This window comes from Microtus ochrogaster, unplaced genomic scaffold, assembly GCF_000317375.1.
Source record: "Microtus ochrogaster isolate Prairie Vole_2 unplaced genomic scaffold, MicOch1.0 UNK22, whole genome shotgun sequence".
Classification (NCBI taxonomy): Eukaryota; Metazoa; Chordata; class Mammalia; order Rodentia; family Cricetidae; genus Microtus; species Microtus ochrogaster.
In genome coordinates, this window is record NW_004949120.1 from 4,990,616 (window position 1) to 5,016,853 (window position 26,238).

Consider the following 26,238-nt stretch of genomic DNA (forward strand, 5'->3'; position numbering starts at 1 on the left):
ATAGATAGATAATAAATAGATACTAGATAGATGATAGATAGATAGATAATGATAGATAGATAATAGATAATAGATAATAGATAGATAGATAGATAGATATAGATGATAGATATAGATGATAGATAGATATAGATGATAGATAGATATAGATATAGATGATAGATAGATAGATAGATAGATAGATAGATAGATAGATAGATAGATAGATAGAGCTAGGGTAGAGCAGGATGGATTTACAACCCCAGATTTGCAAATCCCAGTTTACAGTCAGGGGAACAGAGAGAGAAAGATTCCTGGACTCACTGGCCAACCAGCCTGGTCGAAAGGAGCTATAGGTACAGTGGGAGTGTCTGTCTCAGGACAATGATAAGGTCAAGAGCTACTGAGGAAGTCACTCTGGCCTCCATGTGCAGATGTGTGTACAGCCACACATGTGAACACACACAAAGAGGAAGAGACAGGATTTAGGGGTCACTCTGTGGTAGTAGTGGAGGTTGTCAAGTCTCTCTCGGCGCCAGTCGAAGGGGAGACATAGTTGTAGCTGGTGCACAAGAAAGCCAGAAGAATGCAAGAACGTAACAAAAGCACTAGTCACAGGGGTCCTTTCCTTGAGTCTAGAATGTAGAAAATCTCAATAAATATTAGCTAATAGTATTTTCATTTTAACCTGTCTTTCCCTTTAATCTACAGTCCAGGCAGGCAATTCACCAGCTAAGGGTAAGAAAGGTTAAGTTCTTCAGCAGAGATGGTCTGTAGGACACACCCAATGTCTTGATATGCAGGTAGCAGGGGTATGAATATTTGCCTTCTCAATTCTTGCAGAGCAAAGGCCAGAGGGACTTCTATCCTTAGGGCACAGATAAAATGACCCAGGGAACTAGGCCTCCCAGTGACAGCTTAAATTTCCATTCAAAATCAAAATCACTGTTACTTTCTTCCCTGAAATATAAACTTAAAACAAATATGGTTTTGCCAGGCCAAAAGCATAGCCCCCTACCCTAGGTCACATCCTGATGTCCATGAATAATGTATTCCAGTACTATAAATCCATTACAGAGTCTACAAGTATGGGTGGGGTAGCCTCTACAGTTGTGACTGTCACGTGTTGCCTGAGGATGGGAACTGAGAAGGTGGGGCTGGCTCGGAATGGTGTCAAGGAGGAGAGACAAAGCCCTGAGCTGCAGGCTCACAGAATGACCCACCAATGCTGTCCTGGCCTATAGTGTCAAGAGAGAAAGAAAACACCTCTGAGAGAGGAAGAAAAACCAGAAGAGGCAGAGTGACCACAGATCAGCCGACACAGTGGGATGGCTGTGAGGGGAACGTGCGTGCGTGTGTTCCTGAGTTCTGAGCTCTGGGCGGGTCTCTGAGGAGGGGCATTTCCAAGGTATGGGGAAGCAATCAACGGACAGAACTTGTCGCTCTGAAGCAGGGACCAAGCCGCTGCCACTCCTAAATCTCCACACACCTCTCAGTGGGCTCTCTGAGGAGAGAAGACAGAGGCCAGAGAGGGCAACAGGGGCTGCCTGCTTGCATTACCAGGAGGGAAAGTCGTGGAGCCCATTACGGCAGGGTGGGAGAGAGACAGGTAAACCCTTCCCTTCAGACTCCTCAACTGGGAGGAGAGCCCAGGGATTCTGCCTTCCAATGCCAGCCCCCTTCTATCCCAGAGTGAGCTTTGCTTTTGCAAATGCTAATATCGCTGCAGTCCCATTGGACCCTAAGACATTCAGAGTCCACCGCGTCCTTGCCAAGGCAAGACGTGGCAGAAGAGCTGAAAGTAAGGGCGAGACCGCCTATGGGCGTCTGCAGACACAGCCAGGGGCCTGGTCCGAAGAGGAGATGCAGGCTGCATAGGGGAAAGACAGCGAAAATGGGGCTGCAAGAGGAACGATCCTCACAGCCCAATGCTGCGGCCATCACATCACTCCACCCTGCAGGCCACTCCATTTCTCCAGGACATCTGTGTTCCAGAACAATACCTCCTGTAACAAGATTCAAGGCATCCGATTGGCTCTTTGGATTCCTAGCAGGATGTGATGCAGGCTTGAAATTCAAATTAAGTGGGTGTTTCTCTTAAACCCTGTCTAGAGAATGGGACAGAGTGTGAAATCTATTTAAGTCATTTGTGATGAATTTGGTTTGATGAGTGGCTCTTTTTTATGCCCTTTTAACTTTAAAAACCATCTCTCAGCAATTCTCGCTTCTTAACGTTTATTTCTGCCATTGGAGGTGCAGATTCAAGGACCCTTCCAGGAAGTAGCCTGAGCACCCAACCCAGTCACAGACACCCCAGAGTAATTCTTCTTACTAGGGCCGGCACCACCACACAAAACTTTGGCTTTTTCTTCGTTTCTTCTGAGGTGCACATTTTTTTTTTTCTGCAGTCAAGGCTTCTGTATTCAGCAGGTCAAGGGGACAAAATCTGCCATTTGAATCCCTTTGCCCAAGAGCTGGGATACTTGGATTCTAGTTCCAGCTCAGCTGTTAAGGAGCATGCTTTCCAGCTTGGCAATGATATTCCTGTACACCGTGGGAGCATAGACTCTTCCTTCATCTCCTGGCCTCTTGTCCCGTCTGGAAAGTGAATAATTGTTATGGTTCCGTTCAGCTTTAGTCTCTTCTTTTCCTTCTGAATTTATACAACCAGGAGGAAAACTGTCGTGTAAATAAAAGTGTTCTCTAGGCCCTCGGTAGAAGGGGCAAACACGTGACAAGGGAAAAGGCAACGTGGTTAGACGTAAGGAGCTTTAATTTATACTGAGGTGGTAAGGATATAATCCCCGCTTCTGGAAATTGCTGGAAGCAAGTTCTCCCGTTTGAAGGGAAACCGGAAGGGAGCAAGCCGAACCGTGGTGTCTCCACCATGGACTCAGAAAAAGTGTGATGCTATTTCTCCTGGGCAGGAGGAATTCTGGAAGGGGGTAGGTGTGTTTTGCAGCATGTGTTGAACTGAGTTTCCACTAGACAGAGAACTTCTCAAGTCTGTTGTCTTCACACTAGACCCAAAAAGGAGCCAAGCCTATGTGGGGTACTGCATGAAACATGATGACAACCTGTACAGCACCCTCTCTGTCGCTACAGTTGGTACCCTGATTTGGAGGGGGAAAGTATTATAGGAATGGCTGTTAGTACTGAGGTTTAAAGAGCTGCAGTAACTTAATAATCAACTTCTTCAGGTCGATGCTATTGTTAACAATAGATAGATAAATAGATAAATAGATAGATAGATAGATGATAGATAGATAGATAGATAGATAATAGATAGATAGATGATAGATAGATAGATAGATGATAGATAGATAGATAGATAGATAATAGATAGATAGATAGATAGATAGATAGATAGATAGATAGATAGATAGATAGATAGATAGAATACAAAACCTGAACGGTATCCCTGAGCATCAGAAGGACCTGGCTGTAGTCCAGAGGCTTCTAAAAATGCCAAGCATAAGTGACTGGACATATCCTGCCAAGGTCTGGGCACTCGGTGCAACCCTAGTAGAAGCCAAATTTGCACTCCTTGATCGAGAGCTTTCATCAAACCATCACTGGCTTTTGGTACTTCTTTCTTGGACACTGCTAGCATTTAGTAGGCTGGTGCTGTAAGAACTCCAAGTGGCTCTCTGCCATCACAGACCCCAAAGTTCTACAGACTTTTGTATGTGTGACAGTTGGACAGATGACGACGCTGGTGTGCACAGATGAGAAGAGGGTGAGAATGATGCCGATAGATTTGGCCCCCATCGTCCAAGCAGCCAACACTGTGTCTTCTACTGTGTGAGCAGTGCATGCTGGGCAGTCAATTCATCTCTCTGCAATTTGAAGTGCCTCTCTCCAGAGAGGGCACAGTGAGGACCCCAGTCAGATTTGTCAGTTCCTGTTCCCCGCTTCCGCCCTCCTCAAATAACCATGACCTTGACATGTCACACAGCAAGATGGCTTCCCAAATCATCGATCCCATGTGAGGTTTCAAAACTTCTACCCCCACCCAGGCTAACTCCCTTTTGCAACGAGCCCTATATATGAATCTTACTTTCTCTTTTGCAACTAAAGAAGGTGTGAGTGAGGATGTGGGCTTTTGCTTATTTTGAGTGAAGGGTCTTTCTCTCTACAGGGGAGGAGGAGAGGATACCCTTTACACGCATCGAGTCACTCTTTTCAACAAAGTGACTCTGAAAACTACCTGCTCATTCAGCCACAGAGTCTAAGAAGAAACCAGGTGGGGATGAGAACAGACCAGATCTGAAAGCGTGGAGGTCAGCCCGGTTCCCAAGGCTGCAGTTTCCCTCGGGTCTCCCAGGAGAGGTGGCACCACTTTTCCTAGGAATCAGCAAAGACCTAGCACATCTAGGCAAAGCTATTCACCAGATGCCTTGTGGGCTCCGAGCTTAGAGTCGAACAAGTCAGACAATGTGGTGCAGGGAGGTTTCTCTTGGCAATGACTGTTTGTCTGGAAGTCCTGTTCTGACCTAAGAACACCAAAAACGCATGAAGAAGATGTAAGATGTGTGCAGTCTAAGTTTTTATTTGTCGTGAAAGGGCCAGAGAGAGAGAGAGAGAGAGAGAGAGAGAGAGAGAGAGAGAGAGAAGATAGCAAGGAGGAGCCCTTGCTCCATCAGCAGACACCCTTGGTCTCTGTACGTGGAAACCCACACGTATGTTTGTGAGCCTGAATCGCCTGTGTGTCAACAGTGGAAGCACTCAGGGAGGGGCATTCCCTTTGACTATAACGGAATAGAATTTAGCAGCATCAACTCCAGTCCAGAATCCAAGCCGCGTGGGCTTACCAAGCCCTGGTCCCCTCCACACTGGAAGCTGTGGGATGTGTCCCAGCGAGGCGCAGATGAAACAAGGTGCATGAAAGGAGTGCGCAAAGATAAACCAGGGCACTATTATTTATGATGAATAAGCACGGAGGAATCCAGGTGCCAATTATTCTGCCATCTTTTCACTGGGTTAGGTAATCTAGCCAGAGGGTGAATGGGTAAGATTTTTCCCCACGTAGGTTCACAGCCAATATGTAAATCTGCAATGCACAGGTGTCTGAGATCTATTATTTATGAGCATATTTTAATATGCCACCTTGTCTCTAGTTCTCTTCTGGATCTGCAGACAGTGGAAAACACCACACTGAGAAAAGTCCTTGGTGAATTTAGCACCTATCTGTAGGGCTCGGCCGTGTCACGGATCTTTAGGATAGAAGGCGCTCATGGTTGAAAGGGGTCTGTTCCGATAGTTAGCCACCTCTTTCCTCCAGCGATGCTTGCCCCTTGTCAGACCCTTTACCGCATTTTCTGATGTAAATATTAGGCAGTTTCATGTTTGTTCGTCTGTATCAAGACCTAATCACTGGAATTTGGGATCCTGGCATCAGGGTATTTCACAAGCAACTACTGGCTTTTACCACCCATCCGCTGTGATGTTATCTTTTCCCGAACTAAATTAACAAATGTAGCTCCTACGTGTAGTCACCAAAAGCATATATTTGAGAAAGAGGATTCAGTATGCCATATTTATGCATTATTTAATGGTATGCAAATTCTAAGTCAGACAGGAAAAACCACACGTCAGCATTAATAAACAGCAATACTACTACATTAATTATGATATTGCTATGATTTATTCCCTAGTTTTGCATCTTGATTCTCTTGGAAAATGTATGCTATCTGATAAGCGAAAGCCTATTTCCTCTTGTGCGTATTCTGCCCATCCCTTGAGTCTGGTCCCCCTGCCCACCCTATGGGCTCCTGCAGGGAACAGGTACACAAACACAAAGCCCAAAGCAGCCACATTGTCTTGCGAACATTAAAAATTAAAGAACAAGCTCACGCTGCCTAAAGCTCCAACATTTATTATGTCAATGTTAAGCACACTTTTTAAAAGACAACATAGAATGTATAGAAACAAGGGGTTCGGGGCTCATGCTCATTTCCACAATAAGGGTAGCTGGATTGGCTGGTTTCAAAAGGGGTTGGACGGCACTGGGACAGCGGCGGTCCAGGGGGCCCTCTAATGGGACGGGTGCACTGTTCCAATGTGGGTCTGTTTTTTTGTTTTTACTTTTTATTAAAAAATATAAATAAAATGGCACTGCAGGCCCAGGCTGGAAGGACTCGGCAGGACTCTTGTCTTCGCACAACGGCTTCGTGAAGGGTTACTGTCAGAGAACGTCACAAACTAGCAGGATGACGGGCCACGCTGACATCGGCTGGGCGGCACATGTCCACCCCGCCCCTGGGGGCTTCAAAGTTTCTCAGAACTTAAGGGCTCTTGAGCTTCCATCCGAAAACTGCCACACATCTTGAGCTCTCTGGGCACTACGCCGAATGGGGGTGTGTGAAGAACCTGCAAAGAGGTTGGAGACAGAGGAAGGAAAAAGCACAGGTGTGACTTGGCCTGGTGATTGTTCTGTTCTCTTGCTAGCTTTTCAAAATTACGACTTAAATCAACCACAGGGTGAGCCACTGGCACCATCTCTAACGTAATCTCTCCCTCCCTGGACACGTCCACCTCTGAGGTGCTTTCCCACACCTCCCGCCTCGTCACCCGAAGGACCCAGACTCCCTAACCCATCATACCGAAGGCCTACTGAACTTGGGACACACCTGGAAGGAAACACTGTTCCTTACGACTGGGAAAACTTGGCAGCAAATAGTCCTTCGGTCAAGGATAGGGGGAAAGGGGCGAGGGAAGGGAGACGGTTTCTTAAAATGATAATGAAATTATAAGGAAACAAAAAAATCAAAATTGATGTGAAAGCAGCTCAACGAAAACATGAAATGTCATCCAGTTCAACGTCAAAGCAGCCAACGAGTTACAAGAGGTGAACAAATCTCTGAGGAGAAAACCAAAAAGTCGCCCTCAAATTGCACCCAAACTGCCTGGAGCTTCTTTCAGACATGCGGGTTTTTTTTTTTGTTGTTGTTGTTTGTGTTTTTGTTTTGTTTTTTTGGTCCCGGGGAAGGCGATGGTGAAGGGAGGGCAGAAGCGATGTTCCTCCAGGCTCCCCCCACCCCACCCTCTGTGGGCATTGCCTTGAAGCAACAGAACTGAGTCCAGATGTGCTGGGGATGAAGGCTAGCACTGTGGCATTCCAGGCCTCGTTGCCATGGTGACCTGAAGCAGGGGCCTGGGGCCTCCTCTCCCCTGACTCCATGAGGCAGGAGGCCTGGGGTCTGGAGCTCAGCTGTGTTTCCACATACCACCCCCCCCCAGCAGTGGAGACCAGGTGGACTCTGGGGGATCCTGTCCCTGGCCCAGTGTTAGCACTGCCCTTGAGGCCTTTTCAGGGGATGTCCCTCCAAACCTTTTTGTCTGACCCACTACTTATACTTAAAGCCCTAGTAGACAAAGCACACCATACACATATACCATATTCCTGGTTATTTAAAAACTCACCCAGCCCTTCAGGGACCTAGGGTAGGGGGGGAGGTTCTGCTTAAGAGAAACTGTTTAATTTGTCTCTCTCCTTTTTCATTGTCTCTGTGAAAAATCTAGTAGATTCATGGTGCCTTCCTGACATAGTTTTTGCCATGTGACAGAGAAGAAAAAAAGAGTATTTGGATCAATCGCTGAGTTGTGTTCAGCCAAGTCTGGTTACTTACTACAATGACCCTTGTGAACTGGATTGGCTCCGATTCCCCTTTGGGAGGGAGGGAGGGATCTGCTGCTCCCATGACAGATGACACAGGGAATTAGAAACAGGCCAGACTCCTTCCCCAAAGACTGACTCCATGGTCATGTGCTACAGTGAATGAAACAGTGGGCTGACAGGATAATGAGATGCAAGATAGCCAGAGTGAATGGCCAACCAGCCACGTCTGCAGTCTGCAGGGGTAGCAAGCTCTGGAGCACAGCCTATGCGGTCTAGTGTCCACTTCTTTTAAAAAAAAAAAAAAAAAAAAAGTTCTGGGAACGCCTCAGGCGATGCTTAGGAAGATTTGCTAAGGAGAGATCATGCTTTTTCAAAGCTAGTGCTGTCTCAAGAAAATAATTTCCCAAGTAGGTTGAAAACGCTATCAATTGCAGCAAAATTTCTACAACTTAAAAATAGAAAAAAGTTCCCTATCACGCCAGGCCAGGGGACAATGAGTAAATTCCGTGGTAAAGAACACAGAGAACACAGCCATCAGCAACCACGCTTGGGTGTGGAAAGGATCACAAAACCAGAAGACACAGCATTTCCTCCCTAACTCTCAGAGGAAAGGGGGAGGTGGTCAAGACCATCCCAGGGGCTTCTCAGGTTCTTTTTGGGTTGGTCCCAAATAATCCTGGTGTCTTCCAGCCAAGCCCAGTGTCTGTGAAGAAATCACCTTGTTTCCTTCTTTCCCAGTTGAAAGGATACCTAGTCCACCCTTCCCTGAGTTCTCACTTCAGTCCTCATGGATATTTACAATATGGGTCTATTGCATATATATACAAAACATGGTATTTAGATAAACAGTTCTAGCCACTGAATGCCCTGGTGTGGGCGGGGAGGGGGCGGGGGAATCAACTACTTCACGCTTCCTGCCACGGCTGATACACAACAAATGGCAATGCTCACCCCACTTCTGAGCAACCTTTAAAATGTGCCGGATTCGGTCTTTCTGATGACCGTAAATGAGAAGATAGCAAGTGATCCCAGGAAGGACAGACACACACTGAAAACATTTATAGGGGCTAGAATTTGCTGTATTCCTGCTTATTAAGTTGTTTTTTTTTTCCAAATGGGGGTCTCTTTGTTTTGCTTTGTTTATTCCCTGGGGAGCATCCCAGGCATCAGGAGTTCAGGTGCACAGATAACATTCTACTGGCATGTCAAGACTTTCCAAAGCTCAACGTGAATTCTCAGTGATAATGGCCAGACTTGGTACTTCCTCCTTCAAAGATCTATCAGTAATTCATGTTATGTGGTAGGAAATTTTTTTAAATTCCTCTCTAGTACAATTTAAAATGTTTGGGTTCAGGCTAGAAAATGTCCCTTAGAAGTCCTATTCTTGGTGTCCAAGTTTTCATGTCCCCTCTGCTCACAGAGCGTCAGAAATAATATTTTATCGAAGGGTTGTAATAAGTCACAAGAGGAAGTAACCTGAAGAAGCTGTCTCCCAACAAATTTATTTAACTTTGGGACCATGTAAATCAAGCATAATCTGTGATTTATCACCAGATACTTACACCCCTCCCCATCCCCAGTTTGATTTAAGAGATCTCAACCTATGAGGACACTGGATCCACCATTAATTCTGTCTGTCAGGATGCAAAATCTAATTACGCTAAGAGCATCATATACCGAGGAATTAAAATAAGTACTGTATATAAAATCTGCACAGCTGCATGCTGACTCCCCTGGACAGCACAATGGGGACCCACAGAAGTTGCATGGACATCTAATATGGGGGAGAAGCCACCACCCTCTACAGCCAACAGGGCGCAGGGACATATTCCCATCTGCTCTGGAATCAGTTTGGTACCCAGAAAACACAGATTTCTTCCCTCAGTTTACTGAAAAAAAAAAAAAAAGACCAACTTTCCCAAGGTGCTTGACCCTCCCCCCAGTTCCAAATGTCTCCCAGTGAAGTCCCCTTATCCCACTCAAACTGGTTTAAAAATAAATAAATAGATAAAAGTAAAAGCCAAATACCTCACTTTCTACTTAAAAAGACCAAACTCTTCTGGCCTCGTATAAAAGGCCACTTGGCGGTCACCAGGAGGGAAGAACTATACGACAAAGATGCTACCACGAGAAGACAACAGAACAGCTTTTGTGTGGGTTTTTACAAAACTAAGAACGCTGTCGGATCCATCCATCTACACTGGAGACGGGGAGACAGTACCACAAAGGCATGTGCTATATCATAAGGCAGGTTGATGCTACAACACGCAGTAGCTGGAAAACCGACAACACAGATTTCTAAGGAGAGGATTTTTAACACAGACCTAACCTGCCTTTCAAGCCATTGCAAAGTATGAAAAGATAATTAATTGAAGGGTTATCTACCCTCATTTGCCACCAGCAAGGTAGAACTTTTGATAAATGTATACATATGTATGTATGTATGTATGTGTATATACATATATACGCACACACACACACACACACACTTGTGGCATGTTCAGACCATAGAATTTCAGAATCACAAGGCAAACCATGATGCATCTTAGGAGCCCAGCAGCGGCTTCTGGAGATGTGGCTTGGTCTAGCCAACTCTGGTTGCTGGCCTCCACTCTGCTCTTTCTAGCCTTTTCCTCCCCTCATCTTATTGCTGTTTAACAGATTTAATCTATCTGCTGCCTTTGTTTCTGGAATTTTAGGGTTGAGGCAAAGAGTCATGTTTATTATAAGAGGTCACTCAGTGAAAATAAGGGAGCTACTTGTTTAAGGACCCCTTCTTTGGCAACACACTCTACGATAGGGAAATAGCGGGAGAACAGGAAGGACTTTGAGACACACGAGCACAGCAGAGAATCCAAAGGAAGTAAGTGGGCTGCTCCCGGGCTCACGGGTACCTAGTGGATTCTGCTAGGGACAGAGCAGAGGTTTTGAACAGTACACAGAAATCACTTTTCAATTCATCTAGAACTGTAATGCCTAAAACTACTTCCATGGCTTGAGGTATGTCTATTAATATAGTAAGTATATGTTCCTTTAGGGTAGAATACACACATCAAAATGCCCATAGAAATAATTCTGAAAAAGACAGGCTGGCCTTCTCTCAAACCTGTTATTTTGTTGGAAGTAATTTACAGAGTGTGTCAAATGAGGACACAAGAAGCTTACATTGTACTTTAATTTTTTTATTTTTTTCAATAAAGGGACAAAATGGGTGTATGAACAGGTTAATGCAGACAACTGCCAAAAAAACACAGACAGTGGTTTTTCCAATAGAACTTAACAAAGACCAGAAACAAATACAATAAAAAGCCAGGTTGTAATGACCTTTGGTCATCCAAATAAAAAAAAAATAAAAACAGAGAAAAATAAAAGATCAAATTAAGTGCCTCTGTTTTGAACAGGGCATCTAAGCGATAATAAATAGTGATTCCCATAGTAAAAGATAAAATTTCAAGTTACGACAAACAGCTCTCATTACAGGAATAGAAAAGGCCAATAACAAAATATTCTGCATTGCCATTTACAAAAAAGTATTGACTAAAGCGGGCTTTCTCTTTAATATGCTTTGCATATGAAATTCTTTCCAATCTAAATATAAAGCACCATTTAGTTTTTGGCAATGAAAAAAACTGCAAAACATTGTTGTTGTTTTTTTCCTTTTTTTTCTTTTCTTTTTCTTTCTTTCTTTTACTGCATATGAAGGTGGAGATGCTGGGAGGTGGGTGACGGGGGAGAGGGGCAAAAGCACACTACAGAACAAACCAACGCTATTAGCTTGCAGTACCGCGTACAGCATGGCAGCAGGAGAAAGGGACAAAAAAGGATATGTACAACCCCTATGACAGCCATCCGTGTGACACTCTAGCAGGGTCCCCAAACAGCCATTATATGGCTTCTCGGTACAATGTCACACCTCTCTCTCTCTCTCTCTCTCTCTCTCTCTCTCTCTCTCTCTCTCCTTTTTTGAAGCATACAAATAATTTGCACTATATTATCCTGCCAAATTAAAAAAATATACTGTGGCAGCCTGTCTTTTTTTTTTCTACTACCAAAAAAGGTACATGGATACCTTTTAAGAGAACAAGCAACAGTTAAAAATACAAGCTTCAATATAAATACTATAGTGCCTAACACTAGATGAACATTTAATTCAAATACCATTCTAGAAATACAGAAAAAAGACCATAAATGTGTTTTAGCATAGGAATCAACATGAGTGTGCATTTTCCTATATTTAAGTACTATAGAATCTTAAACCTTTCCCCATGGATGTTTTTGTACAACCTGAAGAGCGGGGTGTGATCCAAGGCAGAGAATTTCCACTACCGTTTTAAAATGGATAACAGGTCTTGCAACACCACCAAGACAATGGAACCCTATAATGCTGTCCCCCCCAAGTATAATGAAGTGTCTTTTTAAAAATTTTTTTCTTAACATTTATACTTAAAAAAGTTTTGTACAAAAAAATCCTTGCACTGTAGAAGCGAAAGCATCATTCATTTCTATGTTAAGTGTGTTCTTTGTCCATCCACAGCGCTTGCAATGTTGCGTCCAAGTAAGTAAGCTCATTAGTCAAGTAAATGGCTGGCAAAGTTTTTTGTTTATTTTTTTTTTGATTTTTGTTTTTTGTTTTTTTGTATTTTTTTTTAGTTTTTAAAAAATTTTTAAATGCTCATCAATGAGATTGTGTTCAATTTTTTTTCAGCATTCTTGCAACTTTTCCCTTAATAAAGACCTGTAAACTGGGAAAACTGTACAGTGCACTTAATTGTCCTATCTGAGCAGGTTTATTTTATACTCAACCTCTGTATCTCTGATTAGAGAAAAAGATACAGGCATCATAGGCAGAGTCAAGTGCTATTGGAACACCAACTGGGGCAGATGCTAGCTTAATTTAAAAAAAAAAGAAGAAGAAAAGGAAAAAAAGGAAAGAAACAGAAAAAAAAGAAAAAGGAATCAAATAAAATGAAAGCAATGAATCGTCTCCCGTGTTAACACAAATAGCACACAGTGTATGGAAAGGAACGCAGGACAACTTTTAGGGAGCACAGACACAGATGCTGCTGCTCTTAAAACTCTTTCTCTTCCTTTTGAAGAATGTCACATTAAATGTACGTCTTAACAATTCATAGTTAATCATCATTGTATCACTATTAGCTTATATACCTGCTCTAGTTTAACATGGCGAGCAGTGCCACACCGTGCTAAGGAATCACTGGTTGTGTGTTTCCCTCTGTCACACTGCGACACCCTCTTCTTTTGAATACAGTCTAAAAGATCTTAAGTGTATCGTTCGATTGTCCAGTTGACAACCATGGGGGTCTGCATCTATTTCTTTTGGTGCCAGAACGTCATTAAATGCATTACTTTAGACAGCTCCTTCCTAGTGTTATTTCACCACCTTCCAGGGCCTTTGCATACTTCACATTCAATTTCATCATCATTTAGAAAGAATAAAATAAAACTTTAGGCAAAACAGCCCATTCCTTTTAAGCTCTCACCAGGAGCAAAGTAGCTTTTATACTGGTATAATCAGTTCTGTTCACAAAGTTAAAGTCGAGGGAAAAGATGAGGATTAACTGGGACATAGTGGGTCACATTTTAGGTAGCCAGTGTTGTGAAGAGAACCACAAGCTAGGTCCTAAAGTTCATTGCCTCCCCCAATGCTGAATTAAGCTACAAGTTTATAACAAGCAGAAAGAACCATCAACATGGTTTTAATAGATCCAAGGCACTCATATTTTAAAACCAAATGATAGAATAAAACTTGTTTTCCTGTTAATTTGTCAATTCAAGGCCTTTTTTTCCCCTCTCCAATTAATACATGCAACCCTTTAGAGACAGACATTTAGCACATCCTTTTTTTCCCTAGTGCGCTCTGTTCTGTCTGTAGAGGGTTTGTGAACCCAAACACTGTTTTCCCTCCATTATAAAATAAACCTGTACATGATATGTATTACAGAATTATGCAGCATGGTTTGTTTCGTTTTCCCCTCTCTCACTCTCTCAGAACGGAACTGGAAACAGCAACGTGTTTGCTCATAATGAATTAGGGACAATTTAAAATAGCCATAACATACCGTACATGCTGTCTAAGTTTAAAAAAAAATACACAACATGTAAATTATTGCACAAGAGAAAGGCTCAAAGTTTGCGTAAAATGCAATAGTATTGCCCCAAACAGATCATGCATTCAAACGGTGAGAACATAAAGAAACTTAAAACAACAAAAGAAGGAAAAAAGAAGGAAAAAAAGAAAAGAAAAAACAAAACGAAACCCAAAAACAGGTGTGCTGGTGACAAGCACTCTCAATCATATTCTTAGCTTCCATCACTTCTGTTGTTTGCTTGTTTGTTTGTTTAATCACATGGGACTAGAAAAAAATCCTACAGGGAGTAGGGCTGGAGGACAACGGGAAGAGGTGAAAAGGGGGGGGGCATCAGGTGGGAGTGAGGGAAGGGTATTAATATACCTCTATTCAGTTTTTATATCATTATTCAACACTCGATCACTGTGCCATTTTTTCATGTGTTTCTCCAGGGTACTGTACACGCTAAAAGGCATCTTACAAATTTCACATTTGTAAACGTCCTTCCCCACCTGGCCATGCGTTTTCATGTGCCTGGTGAGCTTGCTACTCTGGGCACAGGCATAGTTGCACAGCTCGCATTTATAAGGCCTTTCGCCCGTGTGGCTTCTCCTGTGGACAGTGAGATTGCTACAGTTCTTGAAGACTTTCCCACAGTACTCACAAGTGTCGCTGCGTCTGCCCTCTTTTGAGCTGGGCCTGCCCGGGCCCGGACCACTAATATGGGGCGTGCTCCCTCCACTTCCCGTGCCGCTGCGCCCCGAGATCCCTCCGTCCAGCTCCCCGGGCGGTGTGGAGAAGCGTAAGCTCCCGTTCTCCGAGGAGTGCTCTGACGAGGAGGCGAAAGGCGATTGTCTGGAGTCTCCGAAGCTAAGGAAGGGATCTTTGAGCTGCCTGGAGGCCGCATAGCCAGCGAGCCACTGCGAGTACACGTTCTCAGTGTTGGGCATCGCGGCTGGGGGCAGGTCAAACTCCTTCTCCAGCTTGATGCGCTTGGAGAAGGGGCTCAGCGAGCTGGGGCTACCCAGCAGCAGCTTTTTGGACAGACCCCCCGAAGCTGATTCGCCGGGGGAGCAGCCGCGGCCGTTAACAGTGCCATCGTCTATGCGGTCCGACTCGCCGGCCACCGAGTCTTCATCGCAAGTGTCCCTGTGGCCCTCGGCCTCGGCCAGGTGGCCACGCTTATGCTTCTCGCCCAGGACCTGGTGGAAGGCCTCGCTGAAGTGCTGCATGGAGCTGAGCACCATGCCCTGCATGACGTCGGGCAGGGCGCGACCCTCGTCGCCCACGCCCACCACCGCACCCCGAGAGCTGTTCTCATGGTGGCGCGCAGCCTCCAGGCTCAGCCCGAAGCCGTAGTCCACCCTCTCGCTCTCCGTCAGCTCCTCCTCCTCCTCTTCCTCCTCTTCCTCTTCTTCCTCATCGTCCTCCTCTTCCTCCTCATCCCCGTTCTCTGGGATCAGGTTGGGGTCGTTCTCACTCTTGAACTTGGCCACCACTGACTTGAGCGCACTGCTGGCGCTGCCCACCAGGTCGCTGGTGCCAGGTTCCGGGGAGCTGGCGGTGGAAAGGCCGTCATCGGACTTGACCGTCATGGGGGACGACTTGTGCATGTGTGTCTTCATGTGGCGCTTGAGCTTGCTGGCCTGTGTGCACGCGTGGTCGCACAGGTTGCACTTGTAGGGCTTCTCACCAGTGTGGCTGCGCCGGTGCACCACCAGGTTGCTCTGAAATTTGAACGTCTTGCCGCAGAACTCGCATGACTTGGACTTGACCGGGGGCTGGGAGGGAGGAGGGGCGGATTGCAGAGGAGGGAGGGGGGGCGTCGCCAGGAAGGGTGGCTTGCTACCTGGCTGGAATGGTTGCAGTAACCTTTGCATAGGGCTGGGCCGGCCTGGGGACAGCGGCGGGCTAGACGTGTTCCCTGCCAGCTCTCTAAGTCTCCTAGAGAAATCCATAGCGGGAGGCTCCATAGCCATTGGATTCAACCGCAGCACCCTGTCAAAGGCACTCGGGTGATGGGTGGCCAGGGCCATCTCTTCCGCCCCCAGGCGCTCTATGCGGTGGGGGTCCAAGTGATGTCTCGGTGGTGGGCTAAACAGGGGGGGAGTGGGTGGAAAGCGCCCTTCTGCCAGGCCGGAAGCCTCTCTCGATACTGATCCTGGTATTCTTAGCAGGTTAAAGGGGTTATTGTCTGCAATATGAATCCCATGGAGAGGTGGCTGGGAAGGACATTCTGCACCTAGTCCCGAAGGGATACCAACCCGCGGGGTCAGGGGACTTCCATGTTCGCTTTCTAAGTAGATCCTTAATCCATGAGTGTTCTGTGCGTGTTGCAAGAGAAACCATGCACTGGTGAATGGCTGTTTGCAAGTCGTACATGTGTAGCTGCTGGGCTCATCTTTACCTGCAAAAATAACACAACACCAACGTCAATGTTGAATCACGGGAGGCAGGCATCAGCAACTGCTTATTCATTCACGTCCCGACATTCGACCTCTCCTAGCCCCACTCCCTCCAGCCTCGCCTTCACCCACCCACCCACCCACCCCTTCATGAGTCCTCCACATCCAGTGCCCAACAAATCTTTGTCAAATTGATCTTCACAACATTTAACTCCGTTCTAAGAATTCTGCATGCAAGCCCTATTGCATAAATCCCCGCCCATTTCAGGATCTGATACAGGAGCACTACATCCCAGGGTCCCCAGCAAATGTCTTCTCAATATCCCCACCCTACTTGCTGTGGTGTGGGCAAGTCACTTCACGCCTGTGCCGCTGTCTCATTGGTTGAATAGGGCAGTGGGACAAGGCCATGGCCAGAGCCCACTAGACTTCACTCAGAGAACTTTCGCTCCCTAACTCCTGTGGTCCTCCTCCTGCGGGCTATAGGTGAACTTAACTTTGTCCCTAGGCAATAGCCGTATAGAGATAACAAAAAGGCAAGGTCAAATGAATACAATTCTCTGGTCCTACACTGCCTAGGAGGAAACACACATGAATTCTTGGTTTTGTTAACATGACAGGAGACCCCCCAAAAGGCTTTAGAAGAAGAGAGAGCAGCAACCTTTTCTTATCCCAGCCGGTGTGTAAGCTCCACACCATCCTATAAGGACACCCATGTTTAACCTCAAGGGGATGTTGTGATTAAATCTCCAAAGAAAAATTTAATTCTGAATTAAATGAAAAGCTGTATTGAATCCTTAGGAGGTTGCCGCAGCACCACAAAAGAGGGCACAGAGAAGTTAGGAGTGGCTGGTGCCAACTTGGGCAGCCCCGGCATACTGGTGGTAGGAGCACTGAAGGCAGCCAGCACGGTGACAGGCAGCAGGCTGAGCAATGCCACCCTAGCCTCCTCCTCATTATTTTGAGAGGCTAACAACGTGAACCAAATTATACAACATCCTGCGCCCTCGGCTGAGACTCGGCTCCGGTTGAGAAAGAAACAGAAAGATACAGTTCAGCTAGTCAACTCTTTGGCCAGGAGCCAAGCTGTCTGGAGAGGGGCCTGCTCAAGTCACGTTATTTCTCTCTTACTGAAAAGAACCCCAGAGTGGGTAAATGCCACTTTGGCAAAGAGGGGGCCAGCTTTACTTCACAAAAATCATTCATTTTTTTTCCTGATAGTTCAACTTAAATATATATTCCCGTATATGCTTATATGTGTGCACACATAAATGGAGTATATGAATGGAGCTAATCAAGAGTTAACCAGGTGATTGCAACCTTAAAAAAAAAAATCTAGAAGAGACAGCGGCCTAGGGAGAAGGGTGAGAATAGCTGATGGCCCAGGGATTAAAAAAATAAAAATAAAAAAACTGTACTTAAAATATAACTGAGAAATACACTTTCTCCCTAAATAAAAAAGAAGGGGCCCTTAAACCCATGGCTAGCATTTGTAAGTAACTTTTTCAATGGGCAAGACTCACCAGGGAGCTAAGGAGTGGGCATGAGGAATTCATCAATTATAGGATTCCTCCATTTAGCAAGTCAGAAAGAAAAGCTGCCAAGGTCTTCTGAGGAGCCCCAAACACTCATATTCCAAAACAAGCCAGCCTCGCTCAAGCACTTGTCTAAATAATGGACTCCTGCCCTGCCCTTGCAATTTACTTTACAATGCATTTATAATCTCACTCAATATAGCCCACTCCTGGGGAAATCTCTTTAACAAGATTAGATGGGAAGATACCAAAATTAGGTTTCAAACATTTGTCTAATGTAGAAGGAGGAAGAAAGGCAGAGAGATTTTGAAAGAAAATGCTGACATTAGAATCACATTATCTGCCTATTTTTGTTTGCCTCTTTTCTTCAAAGGGAAATAAAAAGCTTCATTGAGAGTATTTTCATAATTTTTTTGTTGTTATTGAACAATGACTTGGGTCCTAAATAGGCAGGGGGAAAAAAATCTGGTTCCAACCACTGCGACCCTCCCTGGCCTTCTCCTTGGCCACCCTAGGACTCTGGGTCATTATCATATATTTAGCCTGGCAATCAGAATTGGGTAACCAAGGAGCTTTGTCGGCTGAAGCGAATCCTTAACACGTTCGTCACTCCAAATGCCTTAAAATCATATTTGACCCCCATAATCTCTTAAAGCCTGGGGATGGACCCATAATTAGCAAGGACAGTTTCAGATGTGCTGTGATGGCCCTGATCAAAGCCAAATTCTGTGCGTGCTAAGCCACACCCAGCGTCTCATCCATGAGTTTCCGAGAGGCTTAAGGAAGGTCCGTTTTATTTCGCTTCCTAAAAAAGGAAAATGTTTTTCCGAGGCAGCTATGTGATTATGTTACAGGGCGTTAACGCTATGGTGCGGGCCTTCCCCTCTCATACATCAGGTTAGAGAAAACGGCTTTGATCTTGTAATGAGCACACAACATACAGTTTTTCACTCTTGCATTCTATATTCCCATCAACTAGATATTCTAGATCATGAGGGGCAGCTAGTGTGATCATAATGTCAATGAGAAGGGTGTTACGATCAGGACTAAAGATTGCATGGAAAGAGCCGCTCTGAAACTGGTAATTATTACCAGTCCACTAATAGCAAACGATGCATTACAATTTCACCATATAATCTGTGTTTCGCGCGGCTCATGCTGGCACACCACATTATATTACAGCGCTCACAGATTCTAAATTCCTAAACTGCAGTCATCAATAAATGTGTTGCTCGCCGTAATTTGTGAAATTACTTTGTTCATAACATCTTTGATGGTTTAGAAAGACCAGAATTGATTTCCTGCACTGCAAAATTAGGGCTACATTGATTTATTGATGTGTAAAATATAATAATATTCTTCATTTACTCTGATGAGAATCAACTTCTCACTCTGAGAGCCTCATTGGGCATTTACCAGGATTGTTTTGATTTAGAGCAATAAATGGAGCCCTGCCCCTCGCCGGTACAAGAACCCAAGGCACTGAAAGGGTTAAACCCAGCTGGTTAGCCTATCTACTTACTGACTTGTATTCTACTTCGTTTTGTGAGAACAGTCTCCGTTTCTAAATGTATCACCGAAGTGAAAAGTCATGTGACTGCGGCCTCACGACTGGAAACAGCAAGGAGGTCTGTGATAGGGCCTTGAATGGCATTTCCCAGCTTGTGACTCGGCGCCCAACAAATGAAATTTCCCTGGGCCTTGGGATTCCTTCATGTAAAATGAGCTTTAAAAACAGGATCTTTTAAGAATGGTTGGGTCTAAAATAGCAGATGCATATACAGCCAGGTGTAATCTATCGGGTCCAGCATGCAGGTTTTCATTACCACCGGGTGTGATTAATTATGGGTGTGTGTGTGTGTGTGTGTGTGTGTGTGTGTGTGTGTGTGTGTGTGTAACTAACCACGTTACACTCCCAGCACAGCTTGGAAAGAAGGTCCACGGCAACTTCAACCCAGACTTTGGCAACAGAGGCAAATGGGGGAATTCTAAGCCGCTGTTGATGATTTCACAGCCACGGAGGCCACGGGTCTCTAAAAGCCAAGGACAGTCCATGCAGCTGAGGAGGAACACTAGCTTGTTCTAGAGCTTTCTGGAGCCCACAGTCCATTGGCACATACCGTCGTCTGATTGCTCCTCTGCTATTACATGTGTGCTGTGAGTGGCGGGACGAGGGAAGGAAGGACTTCCGTGTCCAGCTTTGACCTCTCCACTCCACCCTCCACTGCCCCACTCAGTCTCTTTTCCCAGGGTGACTGTGTTCCCACAGCCAAGTGCAGGCCCCACGCACCCCTGATGGCGGGCAGGGACTCGAATCTGTGAAGTCACCTCCTAAACTCTCTGCAGTGACCTAACTCGGACTGGGGCCTAGCTTGGAGGGGGAGGAGAGAAGGGTGCTTTTACCCCCACCCTCAGTCCTCAGGACTCAAGGGCCTGTGAAATCTTACAAGGGTTCCCTGTTACCTGGGATTACCTAGGAGTGAGTAAGAAAATAAACAAGTGGCTTTGAATCTGCTGTGGAGGTGCACGTCCTGCCCTACGGCACCGTTCACAGGATGGGTAAGGCTGGTGACCCTCTCAGGAAAGGAAGCCTCACTAACAGTGAGGCTTTTGAATCTTATATTTTGTTATGCTCTTTCCTGTCCTTCTTTTCTTCCCACAGCCTCAGTGTTTTGTTGTTGTTGTTCTTGTTGTCTTGAAAATAAACATTAGATGCTATTTCTCCCTTATCTTGAACCTGCTTTTTTTGTGTATGTGTTTGGGGTAGAATCAATTCTCCCTTCAAATATTTTGGCCATGTGTGATTCATAACCACATACTTCTAACCAGAGAAGAAAACTGAAGTGCTTACTAAAACATCTTTCAGGATGATATATGAATATATTCATAGATTATAAATGAATAAATCTGACTTTCGTAAAGAGGTCCCCACTACAGAAGTTATGGTGGTGGAAGTTGAGTGTGGGAAGCGGCAGTGGGCTCGCTACATTTCACCTACATTTCTGGGCATATTTTCTCTAAAATAAGGAGAAAAACAAGAATTTGTTGTGTATCTGTATGCATATATATACATATATAATAACCACATGTATCTATAAATATACCATGTCCAGATACACATGCGAATGCATAAGTAACATGCATTAGACTATCTCGGGAGTAACTGTAAGCTGCCTGTGGTCCTGGCCCCTGCTAGTGATGCACTGCCAAACAATTCGAAGCCTCTACAAGGCCATAGTAGTGAATGTCCAGTAAGATGGGCTGTGAACACAGGAATGTACCAGCCACCAGCTATGGAGCCAGGCAAGACCCGGGGGGGGGAGAAGCCCCCAGGGACCAGCTGCTGTCAGCTCAGGGTCTCCCGTGAGGAAAGCAATGCCAGGGGACGGAAAGGCACTCTCAGGACTAAGAACGGGTAAGGAGAGCTGGTGCCAAGCGAGTAATGAAATAGCACATATGGGGTACCTGTCTATGTTGGGGGAGACTCCCTCCAGTACTGAAAAGTAAGGACCATTTTCAGGAACTCTACACACATTTGTATATTTGTAGAAGAGATAACATTCAACTTACAAATACCCTGCGGGGCATATTCTGCACTCAGCCCAGGCGTGGGGATTAGAGCTCCGTGTGCAGACCGAGGGGAGGACAGGCCCCTCCAGTGCAGAAGTTTATCTGTGGAAGAAACCCAGAATCAGGCACTGCAGCCATAAACAACGTGCATCGTAAACCACGGGATATCACATTTCACTTCCATTAAAATAGATTAACATCATTACAACAGCCTTGCAGATAGTTACCAGGCCCTGGGCCCCCCAACAAACAACGGCAGAGAGCTGTCCCCCACAGGTTTTGTTTTGTTTTTCATTTTGGTCCTTATTTTTTTTGGACAACAAGAAAGAGGTTGGTTTGAAGTCTGAAGCAGGGGCTAGTTCTTAGGTCCTGTTCCTTATTTGTTGTTGTTATTTGATTGTTACAAGGGATAGAGACATTGCAAGGAGAAATTGGCACGAACAGGGTGGGCCAGAGAAATGGGGTTTATCTGCAAGGCTGTTTGACACGAATTCAATGACTACAGACAAACCCATGCCAACAGCAGGCTAACAGAGCGGGTTTGTGAACCACTCTTTCTTTCAGGGAATAACACTGTTAAGCTTCCTCCAACTGCAGGTATTTCAGTGCTCCGTGGGCCACAATCTAGAATCCTGTCAATGGGCGCCCCAGGAAGGCACGCCTTCTCTCGGTACAAAGCACTGGAGAATGAAGGTTAGACCCTTAGCATTTAAGTAACTTTGGCCAAGTCCCTCCCACATCCCTTTAGGGCAAAGGATAAAGCTACTAAGTGACAAAGTGACAAGACAAACAAACAACAAAAATCCCAAGGGCAGCACTCAAAAACTAAGGCCGGCCAACACTGCGTGGAAATCAAGAGCCACTTTTATTTTTTTTTTATTTTTTATTTTTTTTAATTTACTTATTTATTAAAGATTTCTGCCTCCTCCCTGCCACCGCCTCCCATTTCCCTCCCCCTCCCCTGATCAAGTCCCCCTCCCTCATCAGCCCAAAGAGCAATCAGGGTTCCCTGACCCGTGGGAAGTCCAAGGACCGCCCACCTCCATCCAGGTCTAGTAAGGTGAGCATCCAAACTACCTAGGCTCCCCCAAAGCCAGTACGTGCAGTAGGATCAAAAACCCAGTGTCATTGTTCTTGAGTTCTCAGTAGTCCTCATTGTCCACTATGTTCGCAAGTCCGGTTTTATCCCATGCTTTTCAGACCCAGGCCAGCTGGCCTTGGTGAGTTCCTTTTAGCTGTGGGTATTTGTAGGAAAGGAAACGGGGTTTGTGCATCCTTGGGATGCTCGAGATTCTGCCCTCAATGCCGAGCTTTTCCAAACACACCCCAGCTAACTACCCTTCTCATGACCTAGAGGTGGTGGGGGAGACAGATGAAGCTCATGTGTTTATGAAGTTCAGGAGAATTGAGCTGGGTGGTGAGTGAACAGGGCATATTTAAAGTACCAGCACCTAACAGCACCGCCAGTGTATTCCGGGACAGTTGCCATACACAGTGGGTTAAAACCTTACATGGGGGTCACACAACTAAATTAATTCAAAACTCTGGCCAGGGTTGCCCATATGTCATGGCAACGTGCACAGCACACTGTTCCGGCCACTCAGGCCAAGCAACTGCCGGCCTGAAGCACCTGGGTGCAGACTCTGGCTCATGGAACATTCTGAGCTGCTGTGTTTTTATTACACAGAGTTGACCATCTCTTACAAAGAGACCCAATACTTCCCAACTGCTATTCTTAAGCATGCAAGCATCAAATTAGTCTGTCTTTGGATTGAATTGTGATAGATAATATGTCTTATTCATTCACCCATTCATTTTTTTTATTTGGTTTTTCAACGCAGGATTTCTCAGTAGCTATGTATGGAGCAAATCCTGGAATACACTCTGTAGACCAGGCTGGCCTCAAACTCACAGAGATCCGCCTGCCTCTGCCTCCCGAGTGCTGGGATTAAAAGTGTGCGCCACCACCGCCCGGCTAGAATGCTTTATTTTAAATATTGTTTGAGTTACTAACTTATGAATTTTAGAAGGTGGAAAAATCAAACTAATTTTGGCTTGGAATTAGGACAGAATTCCCAACAATCTCTGAACTAGGCCTACACACTCCACCACGCTGAACTACGTGTTTCTGAGAAGTGGGTTCTCAACATTAGCGATTATACGATCAAAATATCAATGAACTCTGAGAAACACTGAAGATGTTCTCCATCCTGCAGTATCAAACAGTAAGCCAAGATTTAATTATTTATGTAAAAATAAATACACTCATCCATCTCATTAGTACGCAAATTTGCCTTAGTCTTTAATAAGTGTTAAGATTGTATGCATACCAAATAAATGGTTAAAACTAAATTTCCTTATAATTTATCTTAAGCAAATGTTTGGTTATATATGTATTTTGTATTTGTACTTCCTAAAAGTCATAAGAAAACTTAGGTGAAGAGGAGTTATGGGTGTAACGTAAGAATTCTCTGTGATCAATTTACAGTCAGGACACTTAGGACCAAGTTCCCTGTTACGAGGAACCCGATATGTAACAATGGTGTACAGAAGAAATCTATTATTATTGGGCAGTCGTGAAGGCTTACCAAGGCTTAGACCAGCGACTCTCAATCTGTGGGTCGAATGACCCTTGCACAGGGGTCTCATATCAGATATCCTGCATATCAGATATCTACATTACAATTCATAACAGTAGCAAAATTACAGTTATGAAGTAGCAACAAAAATAAATTTATGGTCCGGGATCACCACAACATGAGGAACTGTATTAAAGGGTTTCACGTTAGGAAGGTTAATGATGACACCTTCTCCTCTTGGATCAAAGCCACAAAATAAAACTACAAAAAGGAACCCGCAACTGAGGGAGACTGGGCTCCAGAAACAAATATGTGTACCTTTTGTTGTTGGTGCTAAATTGGAAGTGGGGGTAAAAATCAACTCGGCTTAGTTCTTGAAGTTTTCAAGGAGAAATCTGAGAAGCCACTCTCGCACCTGCTCCTGTCTCAGCATGCTTTTCTGTTGCAGAGCGTGAAATTCTTTTCTCAGAAAACCACACAAACTGAGGTATTTCTGTGACCCCCCCAGCACAAAAGCAACAAGGTCCTGGAACCCCTGCACGGGGAGCATGTCCTCAAATTCCCTGTAACTTTGGGAAGTGGCCCTAAGTGTACCCCAGCAAGGAACGAGAGAGCTGTCAAATTATTTTAGCTGAACCATTCACATGCATTGCCAGATGAAGGCTGACCTGCTGGCAGGGGGGCGGGGGGAGTTAAACTCAGAGCAGCAGGGACTACCTGGCAAAGTGAGGTCTCTGTGACCAAAGTGTCCGAGTATCCATCTTCATAGTTTGTTTGGAGTCCTGAAATAAAGGGACTTGACAGTGGCTATGTGGATAATTAGTAACAAAGTAAAGATCTGAGTTAGTTGGCAGACCCTAGTCTGTGTTCTGGCCTGGAATGGCTTCGGCGCTGCTGGCTCCCGTGTGGTCTTCACTGGCTAGAAAGGTCTCAATAAAGGAGGTTGTCTCCGGCCGGAAGATGGCTCAGTGGGTCAATGCACTTGCTACCAAGCCTGACAACCTGGGTCCAATCCCAGAACCGAGGCCTATAAATTGTCCTCAGATCTCCATATATGTGCCACAGCACATGTGTACCACCCCCATGCCAAAATAATAATAATAATAATAATAATAATAATAATAATTGTACACACACACCTAATTTTCAAAAAAAAATTCTCATTCTACTAACTCACTGGGCAGACTCGCCAACATCTACTGGAGTGGGTCAGCCTAGCTATGTGGCAAGGCTTTCAGAAAGTCCGAGGGCACTCACCTGGTGTCCTGAGCTAGACCACAGTACCCACTCTGCTCCAAGGGTCAGGGGACCTCAGCCCACCCATACCCTCTGCTTCCTCTGCAGACAGACGAGCTAAGGAGAAACAATGTTGCCCCTGCTGGTAATTTATTTTAGAAAACAGCACACTGTCATGGTGAAAGAGACGAGGGGGTGGGGGCAGCCTGAATGTCCTCTCCAGGAAGAGGGTCAGGCAGGGCTGATTATGAACTCAACTGATTCCTGCCGCTTCTTCCACTAAAACCACCCTTTAATGTTCTCCTTAGCAAGGAGAATCGACATTCATACATGAACTGGAAATGTTAAATTGTTAATAGCCTCCCTAGGGTTTAACTTCTTGCTATGATGCCTTCAATTATTTCATCACAGCTTAGGCAAAGGAAAGAATCACAATTAATGCTTCTGAACATCAACCAGAGCAGTAGCCCTTGCCTTCCCCGGCAGAGAGGAAGAGAGCCACGCAGGCCGAAGACCCCTCTTTCTACCCTCTTCTCTCCCCAGGAGGAAGAGGGCCCCTTAGCAGGCTGGAAGTGATGTCTATGGTTACGACTGCTTTATTTCTTTGTGGGTGCTCCTAAGCATGGACCCAGAGCCAGCACCAGCTTCATCTGGATTGTGTTGGAAACGCAGATCCTTGGGGTCAACCTTAGAGTTACCAGATCAGAAGTTCCATGGGGTGGAGGGATGTCTCCATTAAGTAGGCCCTTCGGGAGACAATAACTTAGAGTCAAATCTAACACAAGTTAACTTAATAGTAGGAAGAGAAGTAAGGAAATCGGAAGCTTTGCTGGTCCTTGGCAGGGCCCCATGGACCATGAGATTGTCACCCCTTGCACAACCGTCCTCTTCTAGGATTAAAAGAGTCAAAATCAGGGAACTTCCTAATGGAGTTCAAGGTTCTAGTCCACCCTTTATCTTCTCACTGACCTAGGTGGTCCAGGTTCCTCATCAAGTAGAAAGCCCACGTGAGGCAACCATCCGAAGTCAGATGAGCTGAGTTCTCGCTCCTTCCCGACAACTGCAGCGGTGGCCTGTGCAGTGGTGACCTGTGCAGTGCTGGCCTGTGCAGTGCTGGCCTGTGCAGTGGTGGCCTGTGCAGCGGTGGCCTATGCAGTGGTGGCCTATGCAGTGGTGACCTGTGCAGTGCTGGCCTGTGCAGCGGTGGCCTATGCAGTGGTGGCC

General features: G+C 45.4%; 1 protein-coding gene across 5 annotated transcripts in view; it reads right to left on the reverse strand.

Moving 5' to 3' along the window:
* Positions 1–5,841: 5,841 nt before the first annotated feature.
* Bcl11a (B cell CLL/lymphoma 11A) overlaps positions 5,842–26,238 on the reverse strand; it is a 96,821-nt gene continuing 76,424 nt past the window's right edge. For 2 of the 5 annotated variants that reach the window (XM_005367735.2, XM_026789562.1), the window contains 3 exons: positions 21,200–21,301; positions 14,354–16,096; positions 5,842–6,351 (listed from right to left, as the gene is read on the reverse strand). In XM_005367735.2, the coding sequence (XP_005367792.1) occupies positions 6,260–6,351; positions 14,354–16,096; positions 21,200–21,301 (1,937 nt within the window). In that variant the 3' untranslated portion in view covers positions 5,842–6,259. Of the gene's footprint in view, positions 6,352–10,100; positions 16,097–21,199; positions 21,302–26,238 lie in introns of those variants that run through there. The other 3 variants (XM_005367737.2, XM_026789563.1, XM_005367733.3) reach the window with 3 other exon arrangements.